At 67.2% G+C, this 18,164-nt stretch overlaps 4 protein-coding genes across 10 annotated transcripts; 2 read left to right on the top strand and 2 right to left on the bottom strand.

Annotated features, from left to right (window-relative positions):
- The first annotated feature begins 10 nt into the window (after positions 1–10).
- On the top strand, positions 11–2,404 carry SYNGR2 (synaptogyrin 2). Of its 2 annotated transcripts, none has more exons than XR_014573865.1 (4): positions 11–192; positions 385–694; positions 783–1,097; positions 1,217–2,404. XR_014573865.1 is itself a non-coding variant. In XM_083804657.1 (4 exons), exons 1-4 carry the CDS (start codon positions 88–90, stop codon positions 1,412–1,414), a joined length of 681 nt encoding a protein of 226 aa, XP_083660783.1. In that variant the 5' UTR covers positions 20–87; the 3' UTR covers positions 1,415–2,404. The 2 variants fall into 2 exon arrangements, 1 of the variants encoding a protein (XP_083660783.1); XM_083804657.1 differs by having other exon boundaries at positions 20–192; positions 385–622; positions 958–1,097.
- A 317-nt stretch (positions 2,405–2,721) lies between these two features.
- On the bottom strand, positions 2,722–7,055 carry TK1 (thymidine kinase 1). Of its 2 annotated transcripts, none has more exons than XM_083804658.1 (7): positions 6,696–7,055; positions 5,443–5,474; positions 5,243–5,356; positions 5,077–5,170; positions 4,652–4,741; positions 4,447–4,566; positions 2,722–4,325 (listed from the first exon to the last, which is right to left on the bottom strand). In XM_083804658.1, exons 2-7 carry the CDS (start codon positions 5,457–5,459, stop codon positions 4,167–4,169), a joined length of 594 nt encoding a protein of 197 aa, XP_083660784.1. In that variant the 5' UTR covers positions 5,460–5,474; positions 6,696–7,055; the 3' UTR covers positions 2,722–4,166. The 2 variants fall into 2 exon arrangements, with proteins under 2 accessions (XP_083660784.1, XP_083660785.1); XM_083804659.1 differs by lacking the exon at positions 6,696–7,055 and adding an exon at positions 5,695–5,846.
- Positions 6,038–9,761, top strand: AFMID (arylformamidase). Of its 2 annotated transcripts, XM_083804652.1 has the most exons (11): positions 6,038–6,276; positions 6,356–6,446; positions 6,535–6,639; positions 6,765–6,813; positions 7,017–7,102; positions 7,176–7,248; positions 7,504–7,601; positions 8,114–8,192; positions 8,368–8,503; positions 8,951–9,055; positions 9,296–9,761. In XM_083804652.1, the coding sequence occupies exons 1-11, from the start codon at positions 6,241–6,243 to the stop codon at positions 9,323–9,325; spliced, it is 888 nt and encodes a 295-aa protein (XP_083660778.1). In that variant the 5' UTR covers positions 6,038–6,240; the 3' UTR covers positions 9,326–9,761. The 2 variants fall into 2 exon arrangements, with proteins under 2 accessions (XP_083660778.1, XP_083660779.1); XM_083804653.1 differs by lacking the exons at positions 7,017–7,102; positions 7,176–7,248 and having other exon boundaries at positions 6,102–6,276.
- A 302-nt stretch (positions 9,762–10,063) lies between these two features.
- LOC310883784 (uncharacterized protein) lies at positions 10,064–13,532 on the bottom strand. 4 transcript variants are annotated; one of them, XM_083804641.1, is made up of 8 exons: positions 13,356–13,532; positions 13,016–13,143; positions 12,777–12,860; positions 11,998–12,281; positions 11,622–11,807; positions 11,390–11,527; positions 11,049–11,241; positions 10,064–10,944 (listed from the first exon to the last, which is right to left on the bottom strand). In XM_083804641.1, the coding sequence occupies exons 1-8, from the start codon at positions 13,493–13,495 to the stop codon at positions 10,607–10,609; spliced, it is 1,491 nt and encodes a 496-aa protein (XP_083660767.1). In that variant the 5' UTR covers positions 13,496–13,532; the 3' UTR covers positions 10,064–10,606. The 4 variants fall into 4 exon arrangements, with proteins under 4 accessions (XP_083660767.1, XP_083660770.1, XP_083660768.1 ...); XM_083804644.1 differs by having other exon boundaries at positions 11,998–12,222; XM_083804642.1 differs by having other exon boundaries at positions 11,998–12,086; positions 13,356–13,531.
- Positions 13,533–18,164: the final 4,632 nt, after the last annotated feature.

Here is an 18,164-nt window from a genome sequence, read left to right as displayed (position 1 = left end):
AGCCGGCCCAGCAGGTGGGAGCGCCCGGCCCGGCCCCCCCGGGGCGGCGCCGCGCAGGAGCACCGGGCAGCGCGGAGCGGCGGGGCGATGGAGGGCGGCGGCGGCGCGTACGGGGCGGCCAAGGCCGGCGGCGCCTTCGACCCGGCCCGCTTCGTGCAGCAGCCGCAGGTCCTGGCGCGGATCGCCAGCGCGGTGAGTCGGGACCGGGGGGGCGGCCCGGCCCGGCCCGGCACGGCCTTCCCCTTCCCCTTCCCCTGCCGCGGGCCCTGCCCGTCTCCCCTCCCCTCTCCCTTCTCCTCCGGCCCGGTGACGGGGCATCCAGGCAGCCCCGGGGGGGGGCCCACCGGCCCGGTGCGGCCCCCGGACGCCCGCTGTCCCCCGCAGGTCTTCGCCCTCATCGTGTTCGCCTGCCTGGTCGGGGAGGGCTACACCAACAAGTCCAGCTCCCCCGATCTCTTCTGCATCTTCAACCACAACGAGGACGCCTGCCGCTACGGCATCGGCATCGGCGTCCTCGCCTTCCTGGCCTGCATCTTCTTCTTCATGGTGGACGTCTACTTCCCCCAGATCAGCAACGCCACCGACCGCAAGTACCTGGTGCTGGCAGACCTCGGCTTCTCGGGTACGGGCGCCCCGGGGCAGGGCCGTGCCTCCTGCAATGGCCGCCCGCGTCCCATGACGTGGCCGCCGCTCGGTGCCTGGCAGAGGGAGCTGCTCCCGCTGGCACGGCGCCTGCAGGCCACGCGTTGCCAGCCAGAAGTCCTCTGGGGAGCTGGAGGTAGCGGCGTGCGGGCGCCTGTGCCGGGCCGTGCACCTCCGCTGCCCTCCAGCCCGCCTCAGCGGCAGCCGGGGGCCGGCTGCGAGCAGGATCCGGCCGTGCTGCGCTGCCTGCGGCTGGGGATCCACGGGGACCCGCGGGACACAGCGCCTGCCGCTCACGCTCGCTTCCTCCCGCAGGCCTCTGGACGTTCCTCTGGTTTGTTGGCTTCTGCTTTTTGACCAACCAGTGGGCCTGGACACAGGCTAAGGACGTGCAAATCGGGGCTGACTCGGCCCGTGCCGTTATCACCTTCAGCTTCTTCTCCATCTTCTCGTGGGTGAGTGAGGCCCGGCGGAGCCCGGCCCTGCTGGCAGGGTCTGGGGAGCAGCGCCTGGCCCTGCAGCCGGGGCCGGCCTCTGCCTGGGCGCCTGGCTCTGACAGCCCTCTGCTCTCCAGGGCCTCCTGATCGCCTTTGCTTACAAGCGATACAAGATGGGGGTGGAGGACTTTGCTCACAGCTACGTCGACCCCACGCCAGAGGTTTCGACTCCCTACTCCAGTTACCCCAACATCAGCCACGACAGCTACCAGCAGCCGCCCTTCACCCAGACCGCGGAAGCCTCGGAGGGTTACCAGCCGCCGCCGGTGTACTGAGCCCTGGGCCGGGCGGTCCGGCGGGGACGGCTGTACAAGTGCAATTTTCTCTTGTGGGGTGGGAAGGAAGGGACCTGGAACTTGAACGGGGAACGGGGCAGGAGGGTGGCAGCTGCTTTGCGTGGAAGCCACCAGGCTTTGGTGCTGGGGCAGAGGAGAGGGCCTGGCGCTTGTGGAGCTGTGAGCTCCCCGCCGTGCAGCGGTGATGGGCGAGTGCCGAGCAGGACCCGCTGCGCGCAGCGAGCTCCTCTGGGTGGGTTTGGTGCGCGGGGGCCGGCTGAGCTGCAGCCCTGCTGTTGCCCCTCTGGGAGGAAGCGGTGGCGAGCACGGCCTGCGCCCCTCCTGGCACTGCTGGCTGCAGTCCTTCAAGTGCCACCTTCCACTGCTGTCGTGAGCGTTACGTCCCCAGCTCAGCTGCCTGACACGGTTCAGCTCCTGCCTGCCACTGGGTTCACGTGCCTTCCTCCCCTCCCTCGGCTGCTGCCGGCTGAGCTTGATGCCAAAGTCCCATCTTCTGAATATGCACCCTTGTGCTGTGCCTTCCCCAGAGCCCGCACGGGAGCAGCTGGTGCTCAGATGACATTTTTTAGGGTCTGTGGGAGCGGTGGGTGTTGGGCTCACAGCAGGGCCGTGGCCCCGGTCTTGTCACAGGTCCAGGTGCTGCCAGGGAAGGTCCCCCCGGAGCACCCTCCCTGCTGACTCCACGCAGCCCCCTTGCCTCTGGAGACACGAGGCTGTCACCCCGTGTCCCGCATGCTGCTCTCTGAGCCACGCTCTGCTCGGCAGCTGCTGTCCCCGAGCTGAGGCCACACCGTGCCTTTGTGCTGGGCCTGGCGGGCTGGCTTGTCTCAGGTTGTTTGCTGCTGTGCCTGTCGTGAAGCTGTTCCCAGCAGCAGCGTGGGGTATGCGAGCTGTAGCTGCTGGGGCTGATATTCAAACATGCCTTTGTTTGTCACTGTAGAGATGGAATAAACTTTTTCACCTAGCCACCACCTGCGTTTCTTCTCTGAGGAAGCAGAACCAGGTTCTTCCCCTCTGCCCCAAGAGTTCTGGCTGGGGGTTCCAGGAGGGGAAGCTGTGGAGCCCAGCTGCCTGCTGCACCACAAACACCACTCACGCCAGTGCCTATTTTTAGCAAGCCCTCCTGCTCCTCGTGGACAGCTTAACAGACAGTTTGAGCAGGCAGCTCCTACAGCACCCGTGTGACCAGCCTGCCAACACATGCTGCTGCTTTATGAGCACTCATTCTGCACAGGCTGCTGAGTGCAGGAACCTGTGTACCCGACTACTCCAAAAAGACAGACGTGGGCAGTTTCAAGTTATTTATTAACCCAGAACAGTAGTACTACTGCCTCCCCTCGTCCTTAAGGGGAAATCCCAAGCCTGGCAGTGAAGTGCTTGTGAATACTAAAGCCGTAATTGCTTCAAGTTATGCAGAGCAAGAGAATTTCAGGCAACTCTTGAAACTAACTTGGCAGGCGCCTCCTGCTCACTAGTGTGTAAGTAAACAAGCACTGGAGAGAGGAGTCTATTTGAGCATGGAGATCTGACCAAATCAGCCTGACCAGAACCAAGAGCTATTGCTTGGAGCTTGAGGATTCTGACTTACAAGAAAAAGCACTTTTATGAGAAGTTAAAAAAAAAAAAAAAAAAAAAAAAACCTTCCAGAAGCTGGGTCAAGCAAAGCGGGGAAGAAGGAAGAAGATCCTTCAGTTACGTTACAGCAAAGGAAGCATCAGGCTCAAATTTTTGGAAGGCTCAGGAGGGAGCTGGATATGTGACCTAGAGTCAAGAACCATCTACTCAAAGTAGAGACCCTCTTCCAGGTAGCTGGATCTTCACAGTAACTGTAGCCCAATCCTTTACAAATTAAGTCCTGAGCCTCCAAACCCTCCACAGGTAACCAAGCATTGTGAAGTGGCAGCACTTGAGCAAAAAGCCCTGATTTTAGAGAGGTGACTCTTCCTGAAGTGGTATATTTCAAAAGGAGTCTGTTTTAACACGCAGACTATTAGTAGACTCCACACTTTTTAACTTCAAAGGCTAGAAAGAGCCTAGAAGTCAGGCTGTCAAGTCAAACCTTCCTTCTCCCCTCTTCTATTTTAAAAAACTTGCAAGACATCTCCAGCAAGTGTAACAGCAAGCTGGCAGGCTGCACACAATTGTTAAGAGACTGTTGAGGGCCAGGCTGCTGCTGTGTGTCAGCTGACGTTGTGCCACAGCTCTATGGCAAGGAAAGGGTCATCTCAGACTACATTAAAAAGGAAGTGGGTTTCAGATACTAAGTTACTGTACAGTGTCTTAAGAAACCTGGAATTTAGCAACAGCACAGGAGAGAGAAATGGTTGTGTCCACAGGCAAGTGACCCAGTTACCAATGGCCAGTCTGAACGCATGCTGGGTCCAGGCGAGCAGACCACAGCGATGACAAGCTACCGATGCCCTGCAGCCTGGCTCAGCGCGGCAGCTTTCCAGTACCTGTTTGTGTGGCAGCATCAGTCATTAAAACTCTTTTCCGTGCTCTGAGAAAGGAACTCCCTTTTAGTCAGACTCCGTCGTCAGCTCCCCCCTGGCATCAGGTCCAGCTGATCCTGGCACTTGGCGCAGAGGAACCGCAGCCTGGTTTAGCAGGCAGAGCTATGATACTTTACAGTTTTGCTAAAAGCAGGGGAAGCCATATCTGAAGTCTGGGAGCCACAGCATTTGGCTTCTTCCCTCGTTCCCCCCCACCCCCCCTCACCAAAGCCCAGCAATCAAGAAGCGAAGATCTTTCGGGCGGCAGGCACATCCAGCTGCTTCACCCCCATGGGCACGTTCTCTTTGTTGTCTGACCCGGGCTGCTGAGGCCGCTTCCTGAAGTAGCAGGCTCGGCAGACGGAGTGGTATTTGTCTGCTCCTCCGATCACTTCAACCTGGCAAGGACATGGGAGGAGGGACGCTGCAGGGCTCATCTCACCCGAGGAGATCCCTTCCAGGCTAGCAGGGCTAGCAAGATAAAACTAGTGAAGTATTTTCTGTTCCAAGGGAACTCACCTCCCTCTCTGCTCCCAGCCTCTTTGTGTAGGAGGCCTCTCGGTAGCACTCCATGCAGACAGCGTTCAGCTTCACCACGCTCTCAGCCAGCGGGACCAGGTTCAGGATGCTCCCAAAAGCCTGTGCCAAGACAGGGGCGGTTCTGTTGGTTGGGTTCCATGAGGCTCCCAGTACAGCTACTGTACTAAAAGAAGAAATGCTTTACCTTTCTCTGGAAAGTTCCATCGAGAGCAGCAACAATGACAGTTTTCCCAGCATTAGCCATCATCTCACAGAAATCCACAATGTCTGGGAACTACAGGAGGCACAGAAACAGCAGGTTCAGGAGGAAGGGGCAGCACTTCACTCCAGATCCAGCAGTACATGCCCAGACAGTAGCACGGGCCACAAAGAAAATGAGAGCCATGCTGCCTATGAGAAAATGAGAGCTCCTGAAACGGAGAGCCTCTGTCCTCGGCCTGTGGGGACTAAGGAAAGGGAAGGGTTTGACTAAAATGAATATCGTCTAGCAGGATCAAACTGCCCTAAGGCGTTTGAGCATAAAGCAGAGGATTCAGGCCTCCTTCACAGGGCGTCCTGGCAGAGACTGGAGTGCAGAGCACCCAGGACTTCCCTTGGCCATGCACTTACGAACTGTCCCTCGTCAATGCCGATGACCGTGGAGCCCAGCGCCTCCTGGTACACGTCCCTGAGGAGGCAGGCGGGGAGCGCCTCCATGGTGTTCCTGCGGGGCAGGAGGAGGAGGTGAGCCGGGCGGCCGGGCTGCGGCGGGGGTCCTACGGCCGCAGGGACTCACCGGTCGTGCGTGGAGACGCCGGCGGTGCCGTACCGCGTGTCCTTGGCGTACTTCACCAGCAGGCACCGGTACTGGGCGAGCTGGAACCGCCGCACCCGCCGCATCAGCTCCGTGCTGCGGGACACAACCGGTCAGCGGCCCCGCTCCCTGCCCCTGCCCCCGCCCCGCTCCCCGCCCCCCCGCCCCGGTCCCGGCCGTACCTCTTCCCGGAGAACATGGGCCCGAAGATCACCTGCGGGCAGAGCCAGACGGTCAGCCGGGCCCCGCAGAACCCCGCCCCACCCCGCCCCGTCCCGCCCCACCCCACCCCGCCCCGCCCCGCCCCGCCCCGTCCAGTCCCGCCGTCGCCCCGCGCAGCCCCCGCGCCCTCCCGGTACCGATCGGACCCCCGGGGACCGACCGGGGACCGACCGGGGACCGACCGGGGACCGGGCGTCGCGGCCCCGCCGCACCTGGATCTGCCCGCGGGGCCGGCCGGGCGAGCCGGGCTGGACGCCGGGCACCGTGAGGCAGCTCATGGTCCCGCCGGGCCCCGCCGCGCGCCCAACCGGACGCGGCCCCGCGCCCGCGCGCCGCCCGCCGGCCAATCCGCGCAGGGCTGGCGCCCGCCGGCCAATGGGGGCGCGGGCGGGAGAGTTCGTCCGGGGCCCTCCCGGCGGGCCCCGCGCGGCGCGCACAGCGTCGGCGCCGTGCCCGAGGGGGCGGGGCCGGGGGCCGGGGGGCGGTAGGGGGCGGGGTCGGGGGGCGGGGCGGGGCCGAGGGGCGGGCACGGAGCGGCCCCGAGCGGCCCCGGCACGGCCCCGAGTGGCCCCGGCCCCGACCTCGACCCCAGCGGGCAATGGCCCCGGGGCGGGCCCGGCACGGCACGGCACGGCACGGCCCGACACCGACCTGACCCCGGCGGCCAGGGGCAGCGGGCGGGCACGGCACGGCCCGGGGCTGCACGGCTCGGCTCGGCTCGGCGCTGCACGGCCCGGCACGGCTGAGGCGGCGGCGGCATGAGCCGGGGGCGGTGGCGGGACATGGCCGCGGAGGTAACGGGGCGGGCAGCGCGCGGTGCCGCCGGCCCGGCCCGGCCCCCGCAGCCGCCGCAGCCGCCGTGTGGGCCCGCAGGAGCTGCAGCAGCAGTACTCCCCCAGCCGCTGGGCCCGCCGCCTGCGCGGGGACGCCGCGGTGCGGGCCCACATCGAGGCGGTGACCGCAGGTGAGCGGCGGCGCCCGGCGCCCGCCCGGTGCCGCCGGGGACAGCGGGCCCCGAGGTGGCGGCGCTGAGCCTCCCCCCGGCCCCGCAGGAACGCAGCGGGCGCGGGCCGGCACGCGGAGCTCGCTGCACGTCCCGTACGGGGAGGCGGACGGCGAGAGGCTCGACATCTACTTCCCCGCGGAGCCCTCCGAAAGTAGGTGGGGGGCCGGGGGGGCGGCGGGGCCGGGCGGGGGCCTGCCCGCAGCTCACCTGTGCCGTGCCGTGTCCCGTCCGTGCCGTGCCGTGCCGTGCTGTCCCGTGCCGTGCCGTGCCACGCAGCCTTCCCCGCCTTCGTCTACATCCACGGAGGCTACTGGCAGTGCTTGAGGTAAGGCGGCCCCTCGGTGAGGGCTCCCCTGCGGGGGGAGCTGCCGGCCCCGCTTTTACCTCTTCTCCTGCGGAGAGCAGCGTTAAGGCCGGGCTCGCTCCGGGTGTTGCGGCCCTGTGGACGCCCCCAGCCCGCCCCGCAGGACGCCTGCCCCGCAGGACGCCTGCCCCGCAGCGTGGCTAGCTTCTCCCCCCCCCCCCCAGTAAGGACGCGTCAGGTTTCGCAGCCCCCCCGCTGGTGTCGCGGGGCGTCGCGGTGGTGGCGGTGGGTTACGACATAGCTCCCAAAGGTAGGCGGTGTCCTGCTGCGGCCGTGACTCCCCTCGCTGGCCCGGTGCCCTCCTGACCCTGCTCTTTGCCCAGGCCACATGGACGCGATGGTGCTGCAGGTGCGGCGCAGCCTCGCCTTCCTGGCGAAGCAGTACTCCGGGATCAGGTGGGCAGCGCACAGCCCCCAGCGTCCCTGGCCCCCAACGGGATTGGGTAAACGAGCCCTGAGCTGTAATAAAACCTCAGTGCCTCAGGCTGAGTGCCGGGCAGCACCTGTCCGTGCTCCTTTGTCACTGCAGAAGGGCTTATTTGATGTACTGGGAATTGTGGCCACGCTGCAGCCTTTGGGGCTGTGCTGCTCCCAAGGCAGCATGTGCTGTGCTGCTTCTTCCCGTGTTTGCTCATGGCTCCTTCTCTTTAGGGGTATTTACTTGTGTGGACACTCGGCAGGGGCTCACCTGGCAGCTATGGTGCTGTGCACTGACTGGACGGAGTTTGGAGTGGTTCCTGATATTAGAGGTAGTGCCTCCACAGACCTCTGCTCCCCCTGCTCTGGAAGGCTGGTGCTCAGCACCGGGGGGCTGCACTGGGCCATCTCCTGCTTTCCTGACCCAGCTGCGTGGCTCTGAGCTGCCAAGCCACAGGGACACGTGGCAGTGGGGTCTGCTCCCTGCAGGGAACTTTGCCAGCCTGCTGGCAAGGAGGGGCCTGGGGAGAAATTCTGTCCAGGGCAGGGCTGCAGGTGAGCTGGTGTTTGCACCTGGACACGGCCCTCTCTGCCGGCTGTACCAGCTGCCAGAGGCAGCCAGTTCTGCAGTCTGTAAAGCTGAGTGAGATGACTTGACTCAGCTGGCTGCAGCCCATGGGTGCTGGGGGACAAGAACCCGGGCTCCTGGGCAAGCTACCCTGGGGGTATGTGCCAGCAGCACTGCCAAGAGCCAAGGTCTTCCTCTGCCCTGTGGAGGCCCGGGACGTGGGCGTGAGGAGGCCTGAGCTGCGGGGCCACTCACCCACCCCATCTGTGCCTGCAGGAGCTGTTCTGGTGAGCGGTTTGTACGACCTGGAGCCCATTCTGCACACCTACGTGAACGACGCACTGAACATGAGCTGGTGAGACTGCCCACTGTAGGGACCGCGCTTGGGAAGGGGCACAGGCAGCCTGTGCGTGCGTGTGGCTTTGGGCAGTGCAGCCCCTGGGCAAAGAGCAGCAGCCGTGCAGCCTGCGCTGCCCACGCCCGCGGAGTGGAGCTCTGGCAGCCTCGGCACTACAATGTTTCCTCCCCAGGGAAGTGGCCCAAAGGAACAGCCCCATGCTGTGCATCACACAAGCAGTGCCTGCGGCTGCAGCCTGTGAGGTGCTGGTGGCTGTGGCCCAGCACGACTCCCCGGAGTTCCGTAGGCAGTCGCAGGAGTACAGCCAGGTGAGCCCCCGCAGCGCCTCGCCCAGCTCTCTGGGGATGCTGCGTGGGCTGTCCTGCTCGGTCCTTTGCTTCTCCCTCTGTTGAACCCTAAAGAGAAGGGGGTTCTGGCTTGGAGACCTCTGGGCTGGCAGCGTGGGGCAGCAGAGGAGCAGGGCTGGCGGCAGAGCAGTGCTGCGTGGCTGCCTGCTGTGCTGAGCCTCTGCTGGCGCCTGCTTTGGGAAGGATCCTCCGCCTGCTGCCGGGCCGAGCTCAGGCTCATCCAGATGCCCCTGATGAGGCTAAACTGGGGTGAGGTGCTCTTGTGCTGTATCAGAGCGGTATTTCTGCGGCTGGGGTATGGCTGCTGTCAGCAGGGGAGGATGCTAGTCCTTGATGAACCATCGCTCCTGCTGCACTCCGGGGCCTGATCAGGGTCCGCTCCCCCGCGCTGGTGCTCTCTCCCCACAGGCCCTGCGCTCAGCCGGCTGGTCTGTCTCCCTGCTGGATCTTGCCACCGTGGATCATTTTGACATAATTGAGAAGCTGTCGGAGGACACCTATATCCTCATACAGGTAAGGGGAGGAGCCCCTGTCCCCTGCAGCCACCATCTTTCGCTGTCCTGAGCACAGCTCAGCTCTGCGGGCCAGAAGGGAGGGTGGTGGTGATGTGCGCTTCCCCTGCCTCGTGGGGCAGTGCGGGGCTGCTGCGCGGGGCCTGGCTGTCGCCTGCAGAGCTTGGAAAGGGGGATTGTTCCCCCGGATTAGGAGCAGTGGGGCCAGGCACTGTTCACAGCATTTGGTTCCTCATCCCAGGTCATTCTGAACATGATTGCAAGAGGTTGATGGCATGCTGGGAGCAAACTGGAGATGGAAACCACAGCCCTGTGCAGTGACGGGCAGCCTCGGCACCCTGCTCTGCTCCATCCTTGTTCCAGCCTGCTGGGTCTCCTCTGGTGGCACTGGGTGGCTGCTGCCCCGGACACCCCTCTCTAAGGGCTCTCTCGGGCAGATGTGCCTCCTCTGCTCCTCCCAGCCTGCCACCAGGCAGGGGGGCTTGCAGCAGGAGAGCACCAGATACCACTGCCGCTCCCCTGGGCTGATGTTCCCTCACCAAGGTGCTCCTGTGCTTTGGGGCTGTCCTTGGGGCTGGGCGAGCTGCAGTGCGCAGGGCTGCAGGCCTGCTGGGGGCCTGTCTGGATGACCAGATGATGCAGTTTGCTCCCTCAGGTTGCCTTAAACTGCTGATTGCCAATACAAAATAAAATAGGAATAAACGCTGCCTGGGTGTAAATCTTCCAGGGAAGGTGGCGCTGTGCTCAGCTATCGAGTACTCTTAGCTGATACACAGAGCAGCTGCCCTCCTGCAGAGCTCAGGTCCTGCAGAAGGGCTTCTCGTGTGACAGTCCTGGTCAGGTACGGATTGTGGTGCTGTGGTGAAGTGGCGTTGGTCCTGTGGCTGTGAGACACTTGCATGTCCTCAGGTGCACTCACCCTTCCATGGGGACCTCTGTGCTATGAAAATATCCCGGCTACACAGCAAGGGGAGGGAGCACCCTTGGGAGAAAATACCCTGCACAGCCATAGGATTGCCAGAACACATTTATTTAGACCCCAGTTAGAGCAGCAAGAACTGAGCTGAGCACACAGGGCTGCAGAAAACGCTTCCTGCCCTGATATTCCTGTGCAGCCCAGCCCCTACGGCCCCAGATGCTGGGGTGCCCGGGGCGGGGGGTGCCTGGCTCTGCCTCTGGGTGCTGTGCGGGCTGAGGACCAGAGAGTGCTCAGATGATGTTTGCTGGGTGAGGAGCTGCCTTGGCAGGGCCTGGATGGTGGTGTGGGCTGCGGGCTCCCCTCTGTCCCCAGGGCATGTCTGGGAAGGAGCTCCCAGACATCAGGAGCCGTGGTGCTCGCTCAGGAAGCTGTGACCTGCGCTCTCCCAGGGCTGGGCTGGCACGCTGGCTTGCGGGGCGGCAGGCAGGGGCGGGTGGCTGTTGTGCTGCAGCCTGTGGGGAACGTGCCTGGAGCACGCTGCGGGTGGTCCCAGCCCCTTTGCTGGCTGCCCCAGCCTGAAGACCCGCCTGTTGCCCCCCGCTGGGGCTGGGGGAGGCACGCTCCCGTCCGGGCTCAGTGCCCCGCTGCACTCAGAGGCCCAGGGCCCAGTCCCAGGGCCAGCCTCTCCTGACACTTCCTGGCCACAAAGCCCAGCTTGTTCAGTGCCAGCTCGGTGTCGTGGGCTGAGACATCGCGGTGCCAGACCGCGCGCAGCGTGTGTGCTGACCAGGGGAAGAGCAGCACGCTGACGGCGTGGCCTGTCTCAGCCAGCTCCTCCTCGCTCACTGCCCGCATGTACGTGCAGAGCTCTGCTGGAGACGGCCAGCCCCCCGTCACCGCCACCATCACCACGTTCGTCTCCACGGCCGGGAGGCTGACGGAGCACAGAGGTGACTTCAGCTCCTGGATGCCTGGGGGAGGCACGGGCTGTTAGGCTGCCAGCCCGGTGCCTGGCTTCCCCGAGGGGAGGCTGCTCAAGCCCTGCCCAGGGCCCGCTGCCAAGGGCCCGAGATACCTCGAGCGAAGCGCCGGGCGTTGCTGTGGTCTCTGCGCAGTGTTGCCTCTGCCTGCTCCAGCCCGACGCGGGCAGCGGCAGCCAGCACGCCTGCCTGCCGCATCCCTCCGCCCAGCAGCTTCCGCACGCGCCAGGCCTCCGCCACAAACGCCCGGCGGCCGGCGAGCACGGCCCCAGCCGGGGCGCCCAGGCCCTGGGGGTCCAAGAGGGCGGCCTGAGCACTGCCCTGGCCCAGCCACGAGCTGGCGCGCAGCCCCTGCCCCGTGCCCCGAAGGAGGGCGAGGCTGCAGCTTGTGCTGTTCCCGTTCAGCCCCAGGAGCTCCCTCCCTGCACGAGCTCACCTTGGAGAAGCACAGGGACACCGAGTCGCAGTGCTGGGTGATCTGCGCCGGCTCCACGGCCTGGGCCACTGCCGCGTTCATCAGCCGCGCCCCGTCCATGTGCACCCGCAGCCCGTAGCGCTCCGCGAGCCGGTGAACCTGGGCAGGGGCCGAGGAGCCGCCGGTGCCACCGTGAGCTGCTGCCGCCAGCCCCTCCGCGAGCCCCTCCGTGCCGCCCGCCGCCGGCTCCCACCTGCTGGAGGTAGGCGAGGGGCAGCACCCGGCCCCCCGCCGAGCTGTGCGTGTTCTCCAGGCAGATGAGCTCGGGGCGGGGATGGTACCGGCTGCCGTGGGCCTCGCGGACGGCCAGCTCCAGCTGCTCCAGGTCGAAGGTGCCGTCGGGCAGGTCCGGCAGCGCCTGGGAGTGCACCCCGGCCACCTGCGCCCGGGGAGCAGAGCTGGGGGGGGCCGGCCCTGCCCTCCCCGTCCCCCTGCCCCTGCTTCCAGCGCCAGCCCCGGGCCGGGCCGGAGCCTTCCCCCCGGCCCCGGCAGCCAGAGGAGGGCAGCAGCAAGCCGCCGTCCCCGCAGGGAGCCCCGGCGCCGCGCTGCGGCCGGAGGCCGGCACCTACCTGCGCCGCCCCGCCGTGCTCGTAGACGTGCAGGTGCGCCCCGGCGCCCAGGAGCAGCTGAGCCCCCCGGCGCTGGCAGTGGCACATCACTGGGGCACAGAGGGGCCGTGAGGGCGCGGCGTGGCCGCGGGCAGCCCGAGCAGGGAGGTGCAGGCTCGGCTGGGGATGCCCGCGGCCCTGCGGCTCCGGTGCCTGCCGCGGCACCGCTCTGCAGCAGGACATCTCCTGCGGGACGGGGGGGGACCCTGGGAGAGCGCTGGAGGTGGTCTGAGCGTGGGGCCTGCCTGGCAGGAGGCAGGGGAGCAGGGCAAGGATGGGGAGCAGCTGGGGGGGCCCTGCCCACCCTCCCTGCCTCGTACACCCACGTGGCCAGAGCTGGAGCGGAGCCCACCCTCACCCTCCCTGCAGCACACAGCAGAGCCCTGCTCATGCGCAGGGCAGGAAAGTGAGCTGGGTAAAGGTTAATGGAGCAGGAGGATGGGCGAGCATGGGTGCCCTCTCCACCAGTAAGGGGTTTGGTCATCCGCAACGGGAAGCAGGACAGCGGCTCTGGGGTCTGGCCAGAGTCACGCTGCACTGCTGAAGCTTTTGGTTGAATGGGCTGAGCACAACAGGAGAGGCACCCAGCTGAGCAGGAGCACCGAGCTGCCTTCTCCACCGGGCTCTCCCCTGTGGCCATTCGGACGTGACACGCCTGGAACTTTCTGAGCAAGACTGCGGCTCTCCCAGAGAGGAGCGAGGCTGGGGAGGGAGAGCTGTACTGAGCTCTGGGCGCTCACCTGCAATGAGGTTTGCCATCGTGGCTGTGGGTACAAAAAGGGCTTCTTCCATCCCTAGGAACCTTGCGGCCAGGTGCTGCAGCTCTGCATGGAGGAAAGGCACAGAGAGCCTGTGTGAGAGGGAGGTCTGCCGGCCCTCGGAGGGGGCACTGCAGCCCCAGGACCCACAGGCCTGGCCCCCTCCCCAGCCCTGGCCCCGCTGCCCCTTGCAGCGCAGGAGCAGCTTCCCCCGTGCTCACCATTGACCGTGGGATCCTCGCCATAGTCGTCATCTCCTACGGCAGCCTGGGCCATGGCACGCCTCATCGCCTCACTGGGCTGGGTGACGGTGTCACTGCGCAGGTCCACCACGTGCTGCGGGCACCTGCTGGGGACAGCGGGGTCCCTGCAGCTGTGCCAGTCCCTGGGGACAGGCCTGCCCCTCGCCCCCATGCCCTGCACCAAACCAGACCCCGCAGCAGTGGCTGTGCCGAGCTGGGCCTGCACCAGCACCTGCTCTGAGAGGGTCCAGCGCAGCCCACCCAGGCGGTGCTGAGCCCAGCTGCGACCCCCAGCCTGCCGCCAGCCGCCTGCACGCACCCGAGGGCCGCTCCGCCCCGTGCCGGCCACGCATCGCCCCCGGCTCCGGTGCCCCCATTCGTTGTGCTGCCGCGGCGGGGCCCCGCTCCACGCAGCCAGGCCCGGCGGAGCGCAGCGCCCGCGCCCCGCACCGCCAGCATCGCCGGGACTGCCGGGACGGCCGGGACCGCCCTGTCGCAAGGGCTCCCGGGGCGCGTAGTCCATGGAGGGACAGGCTGTCCTGCACCGCTGCCTGCGGCCCAGCCGGCCACGCTCCCCGGCGGGGCTGCAGCGTGGGAGGCACCCTGAGGCCACCCAGGCCATGAGGGTGGCAACCCGAGGGACAGCTGAGGATGGCGGGTGCCCTGCTCCTGCCTCACGGGCCCCCGGGCACCCCCTGGGGCTGGCTCAGTGGACGCTGGTGCCCTGCAGCGCCCGGCACTCTGCAGATCCTCCCCATCCTGTGCCTCTGCGCTGTGCCTGTGGCCGCTCGGGTGTCACCGTGCCAGGGGCAAGTGGAGGTGCTGGAGCTGTGGGGTGGGCACTGCTCGATGCCCCCGTGCCCCCCTGTGGCCCCTCGTCCCACCGGCAGAGCTGACCGGGGAGCCCCGGTGGCACGAGGCCGCCTGCCCCACTCAGCTGCGGCTCTGCGGGCGGACCTGCGAGTCTGCACGCACACAGAGAAGTGTGTTTAATGGCAATTGCTCCCGCCACACTGCTGACAGGAAAGGCACAGGGTGACCTTTGCTGCTGGGAATCGTCTCCAGCTTCTGGCTGCATCTGCCCCTGCAAACAGCTGACAAGCAGCCCTGTGGCACTGCCGGGTAAACACGGATTAGAGCAGCGCCGCTGTCAGCTTCGGGCAGCTCCGCGGCTCTCAGCACTTTCTCCCTGCACTGGGGAGGGGGACCCGTGGGCATCTGGCTGCTGGCACAGATCCCTGCTGCACCCCGCGGGGCACCGCCTGGCACAGCAGCGAGACCCCTGCCTCCTTCCCTTCGGGCTGGGGCGGGTGGGAGGCTGCACACGCGGGATGCTCCGTGGACACAGCTGGCCTGCACGCACGGGGCTCTGCCGGGAGCCCCTGGGCTGTGCCCCTTGTGCTGCGGGTGGAGCGGGGCTGCCACGGACAGGGCGCTGCAGCGCTTGCCAGTGCCGGGGGATAGCGGCGCAGGCCCCCATCCCTCCCCTCAGGGGCCTCGTGCCTCTCCTCTCGCGCATGCTGTGCCCGCAGCCTCCCGGTGCCATGTCTCCGGTGCAGCCGCGGGCATTGCGGCCCCGCTCTGCTGCTGCCTTCCTCCTCCATCGCCCGGCCCCGGCCCCGCAGCCCCCCTGGCTTGCTGCCCGCATGCCTGGGCGCGGGGCCTCCTCGCTGCCACCCGCCACAGCCCGCGCTGTCACCCTGCAGATGAGTGAGCCATAAACAGTCCTTCACAGAGACGTTTTTCACACACAGGGCCACATGTTAACAGTTTTTCTTTATTTACTGCCTCCATTTCCTCTTTGTTCCAGGAACTTGTCCTCCAACTTCAAGCTGCTCATGATTAGGCAAAAAGGCCTCTAATCTCCCCGATCTGATTTACCGTCACTGAGAGCAGACGCTTCCCGTTACTGGCCCTGGACCTGGGAGCACGGACAGCCGAGCTCTGCCGGCTCCCCGCGCCTCGCCTCTCCTCCCCGAGGCTTCCCCGCCGCACGCGCTGCCTTCCCAGCAGCTTCCCCTTCCAGTAAGCGTGCGGCAGCCCCGTGGCCAGGCCGCGGGCGAAGGGCTGGGGGAAGCGTGCCTGCGGGCTGGGCACCCAGCACCTCCGGGCGGCTGCATCGCGCCTTGGCTGCGGCCTCCCCAGCCGCTTTCCCACCCGCTCCTGCTGCTCCTGGTGCTGTCGGCTGAGGCACAGCGCTGCTGGCGGGTCCCGGGGTGCCCCATAGGGCTGTTAGGCCAACTGCAGCACCGTGCACAGCGTGGGGCTGGGCGCAGTGTCTGCAAGTGCTGAGCTCAGGGACTGGCGGGGTGGTGCGGGGCTTTGCAGCGTGCAGCCTCCCACCAGCAGCCCCGTGGCAGCCCTGGCATGGGCCTGGAGTCTGGCGCCAGGCTGGGGACGCCTTCGCTGGAGGTGGCCAAACCCTTTGCAGCACCCTGCTGCGTGGTAAGGATCCTCTGCAGACTCCCGAGTCCTGCAGCCCCCTCACTGCAAGCCCCCGGGGCTCTGCCTGCGATGCTCAGCACCAGGAGCGGCCTCAGCAGGTCCCTGCAGCCGCCACCATCTGCCCCCCGGCCACTCGGGGCCCAGCAGGGCCATGGGGGGGCTCAGCGGGAGCCAGCACCGGGCACCCAGGGGAAGGGTTGTGGCCGCGTGCGGGGCTGGAGGAGCCAAGGCCACAGGCGCGTGGGCAGCCGCAGGGCAGTGCTGGCGCCTGGCTGGCAGCTGGGGGGCTTGGCCAGTGCCTGGGGGGGCTCAGCCGGGGCCAGGCTGGCCATGGGCTTGTGGCCACCACCTGCCAGCACCGGCCCAGCGGCTCCTGGCCCCACCGAGAGTGCAGCCACCCGCGGGCTGAGCGCATGCCGTGAAGGTGCCTCCCCAGGGCTAAAATTAGCTGCTGGGCCCTGGCCGAGGAGCGGATCCCACATCCCGCTGGGGAGGATCGGGTTTCCCTACGCCCTCCCCCTGCCACAGGAGCTGGCAGCCGCTGGGGCGATTCCCGGAGCCGGGTCGGGCTCCCCCCTGCCTCCGGCCCCACAGGCGGCTCCGGGAGCAGCCAGGTCCCGGCACCGCGCCCCTGCCCGCACTGGCAGCGCGTGTCCTGCCCCCCCTGCCGCCACCCTGGGGCTGGGGGCCCTGCTGGGTGTCCTCCCGGTGGGACCCGCAGAGGGGGCCTGGGCTGGGGGCTGGTGTGGCTCCAAGCTCCTCAGCCAGCGCTGGGGCTGGGGCTGAGCCCCCCCGCACACACGTGTGCCCAGGGCCGCCGGCCAGGCTGTGCAGACGCAGCCTGGGGAGCACCGGGAGCTCTGCTCCCTGCCTCCCAGACAGAGAGCTGGTGGGACTGGGGGCTGCTGGGGTGCTGGGGTGCACCCGCTGCCATCTGGGGTGGGCGCTTCCTGATTGCTGCCCTGCTCCTGCTGGAACTCTGCATGGGGCAGGGGCGGGATGGGGCTTGGGGCTGCCCTGCCTGGGCACTGGGCCAGGGAAGGGTCTCTCAGGGGGGCCATCGGGGGGTTTGGGTGCAGCGAGATGCCTGGTTCTGCTTGGGTTTGGGACTGGTGCTGCTGGAGCTGTGGAGGCGGCCCCGCTGGGCTGCAGGGTGTGCGGTGCGGGGCCTGTGGGGTGCCGGTGCCACGGGGTGTCCCATGCCATGGTGAGGTGGGCTGGCTGCAGCGCTTGGTGGGGGCCCTGCAGCCCTTGCCATGTGCTGGGGGTGTTTTCCTCCTGTGCTGCCTTGGACCCACGACCTCGCTGTGTGCTCTGTGGGGTGCGATAACTTATCCAGCAGGCTGGAGTTGGCCAGCCTTGGAGGGCCCCACTAAGACCTGGGCAAAGGGAGCGTGAGCATCAATCATCCCCGAGTGGTAGGAGCTGTGGAGCCAACTGATTTCCTACTGTCGGGAACCATGGAGCGATGCCTGGAAGCGCTGGGATGTGCTGGGCTCCTGGCTCAGCCTGTCAGGGGGACAGCCAGGCCTCCGACATGCTGTGCTGTGCTGTGCTGTGCCGTGCCATGCCACGTTGTGCTGTGCCGTGCTGTGCCACATTGTGCTGTGCCGTGCCGTGCCATGTTGTGCCATTCCATGCCACATTGTGCTGTGCCGTGCCATGTTGTGCCATTCCATGCCACATTGTGCTGTGCCGTGCCACATTGTGCTGTGCCGTGCCATGCCATGTTGTGCTGTGCCGTGCCATGTTGTGCTGTGCCGTGCTGTGCCACATTGTGTTGTGCTGTGCCATGGCATGTTATGCCATTCCATGCCACATTGTGTTGTGCCGTGCCGTGCCACGTTGTGCTGTGCCGTGCCATGCCACGTTGTGCTGTGCTGCTGCCCATGCCAGATCGTGCTGGAGGTGTAGGCTGGCACCGAGGGACGGGTGCTGTGTGGCCCCTCTGCACCAGCTCCCGGCCCCGGCGCCCCCTTGAGTGCCCCCGTGTGCGGGAGCCACCAGGGCTGCCCGGTGCGGCCAACCTCGCGGCTGTCCCGTGCCCGCGCCGTGCCGGGGCGCGCCTTTCGCCTGTTCGCTCCAAGCTCTTTGGGGCGCGCTCCGGCGGCTGTTCGCACACGCAGCGCCCAACCGGGACCGAGCCCCGAACAAACCCTCGACGGCCCCGTCTGGACGCCGGGGCGCACCCGGCGGGCGCGGGGGGACGGCCCGGAGGAGCGGCGGGGGCCCGGCCGGCGCGGCGCTGGGCTCCTCGCCACCGGCGCCCCCCCCGAGGAGGCACCGCGGCGGCGCAGGGGCCGGGTCCCCCGGCGGAGCGGGTCCCGAGGCCGGGCGGGGAGGCTCCGGCCGGCAGCCCCGCGGCCGCCGCGCCCCGGCCGCGCCGGGCAAGCCAGCGCCGGGGCCGCCCGGTGCCCGCCGGGCTGCGGCCGGCCCGGGAGCGGCGGCGGAGGGGCGGCCGGGCCGGGCGCCCCCATCCAACCTGCCGGCCGCCCGGGTGACCCCTCCCTCCGCCGGCAACAACTTTTCCAGTAAACCCACTGCAGAAATCCCGGCTTCCCGACAGGCCCGCCCCTCGGCTGCCCTGCGGGTGGGGGCCGCGGCGCTTAACCCTTCCCGGCCGGGCGCAGGTGGGAGCGCGCCCGGCGGCGGCTCCGTGCCCGGCGGGGCCCCCCCGGGGCGG

Source organism: Anser anser, assembly GCF_964211835.1.
Source record: "Anser anser genome assembly, chromosome: 19".
NCBI lineage: Eukaryota > Metazoa > Chordata > Aves > Anseriformes > Anatidae > Anser > Anser anser.
Note: the sequence above shows the minus strand (reverse complement) of the source record. Positions and strands in the feature narration are given on the sequence as shown.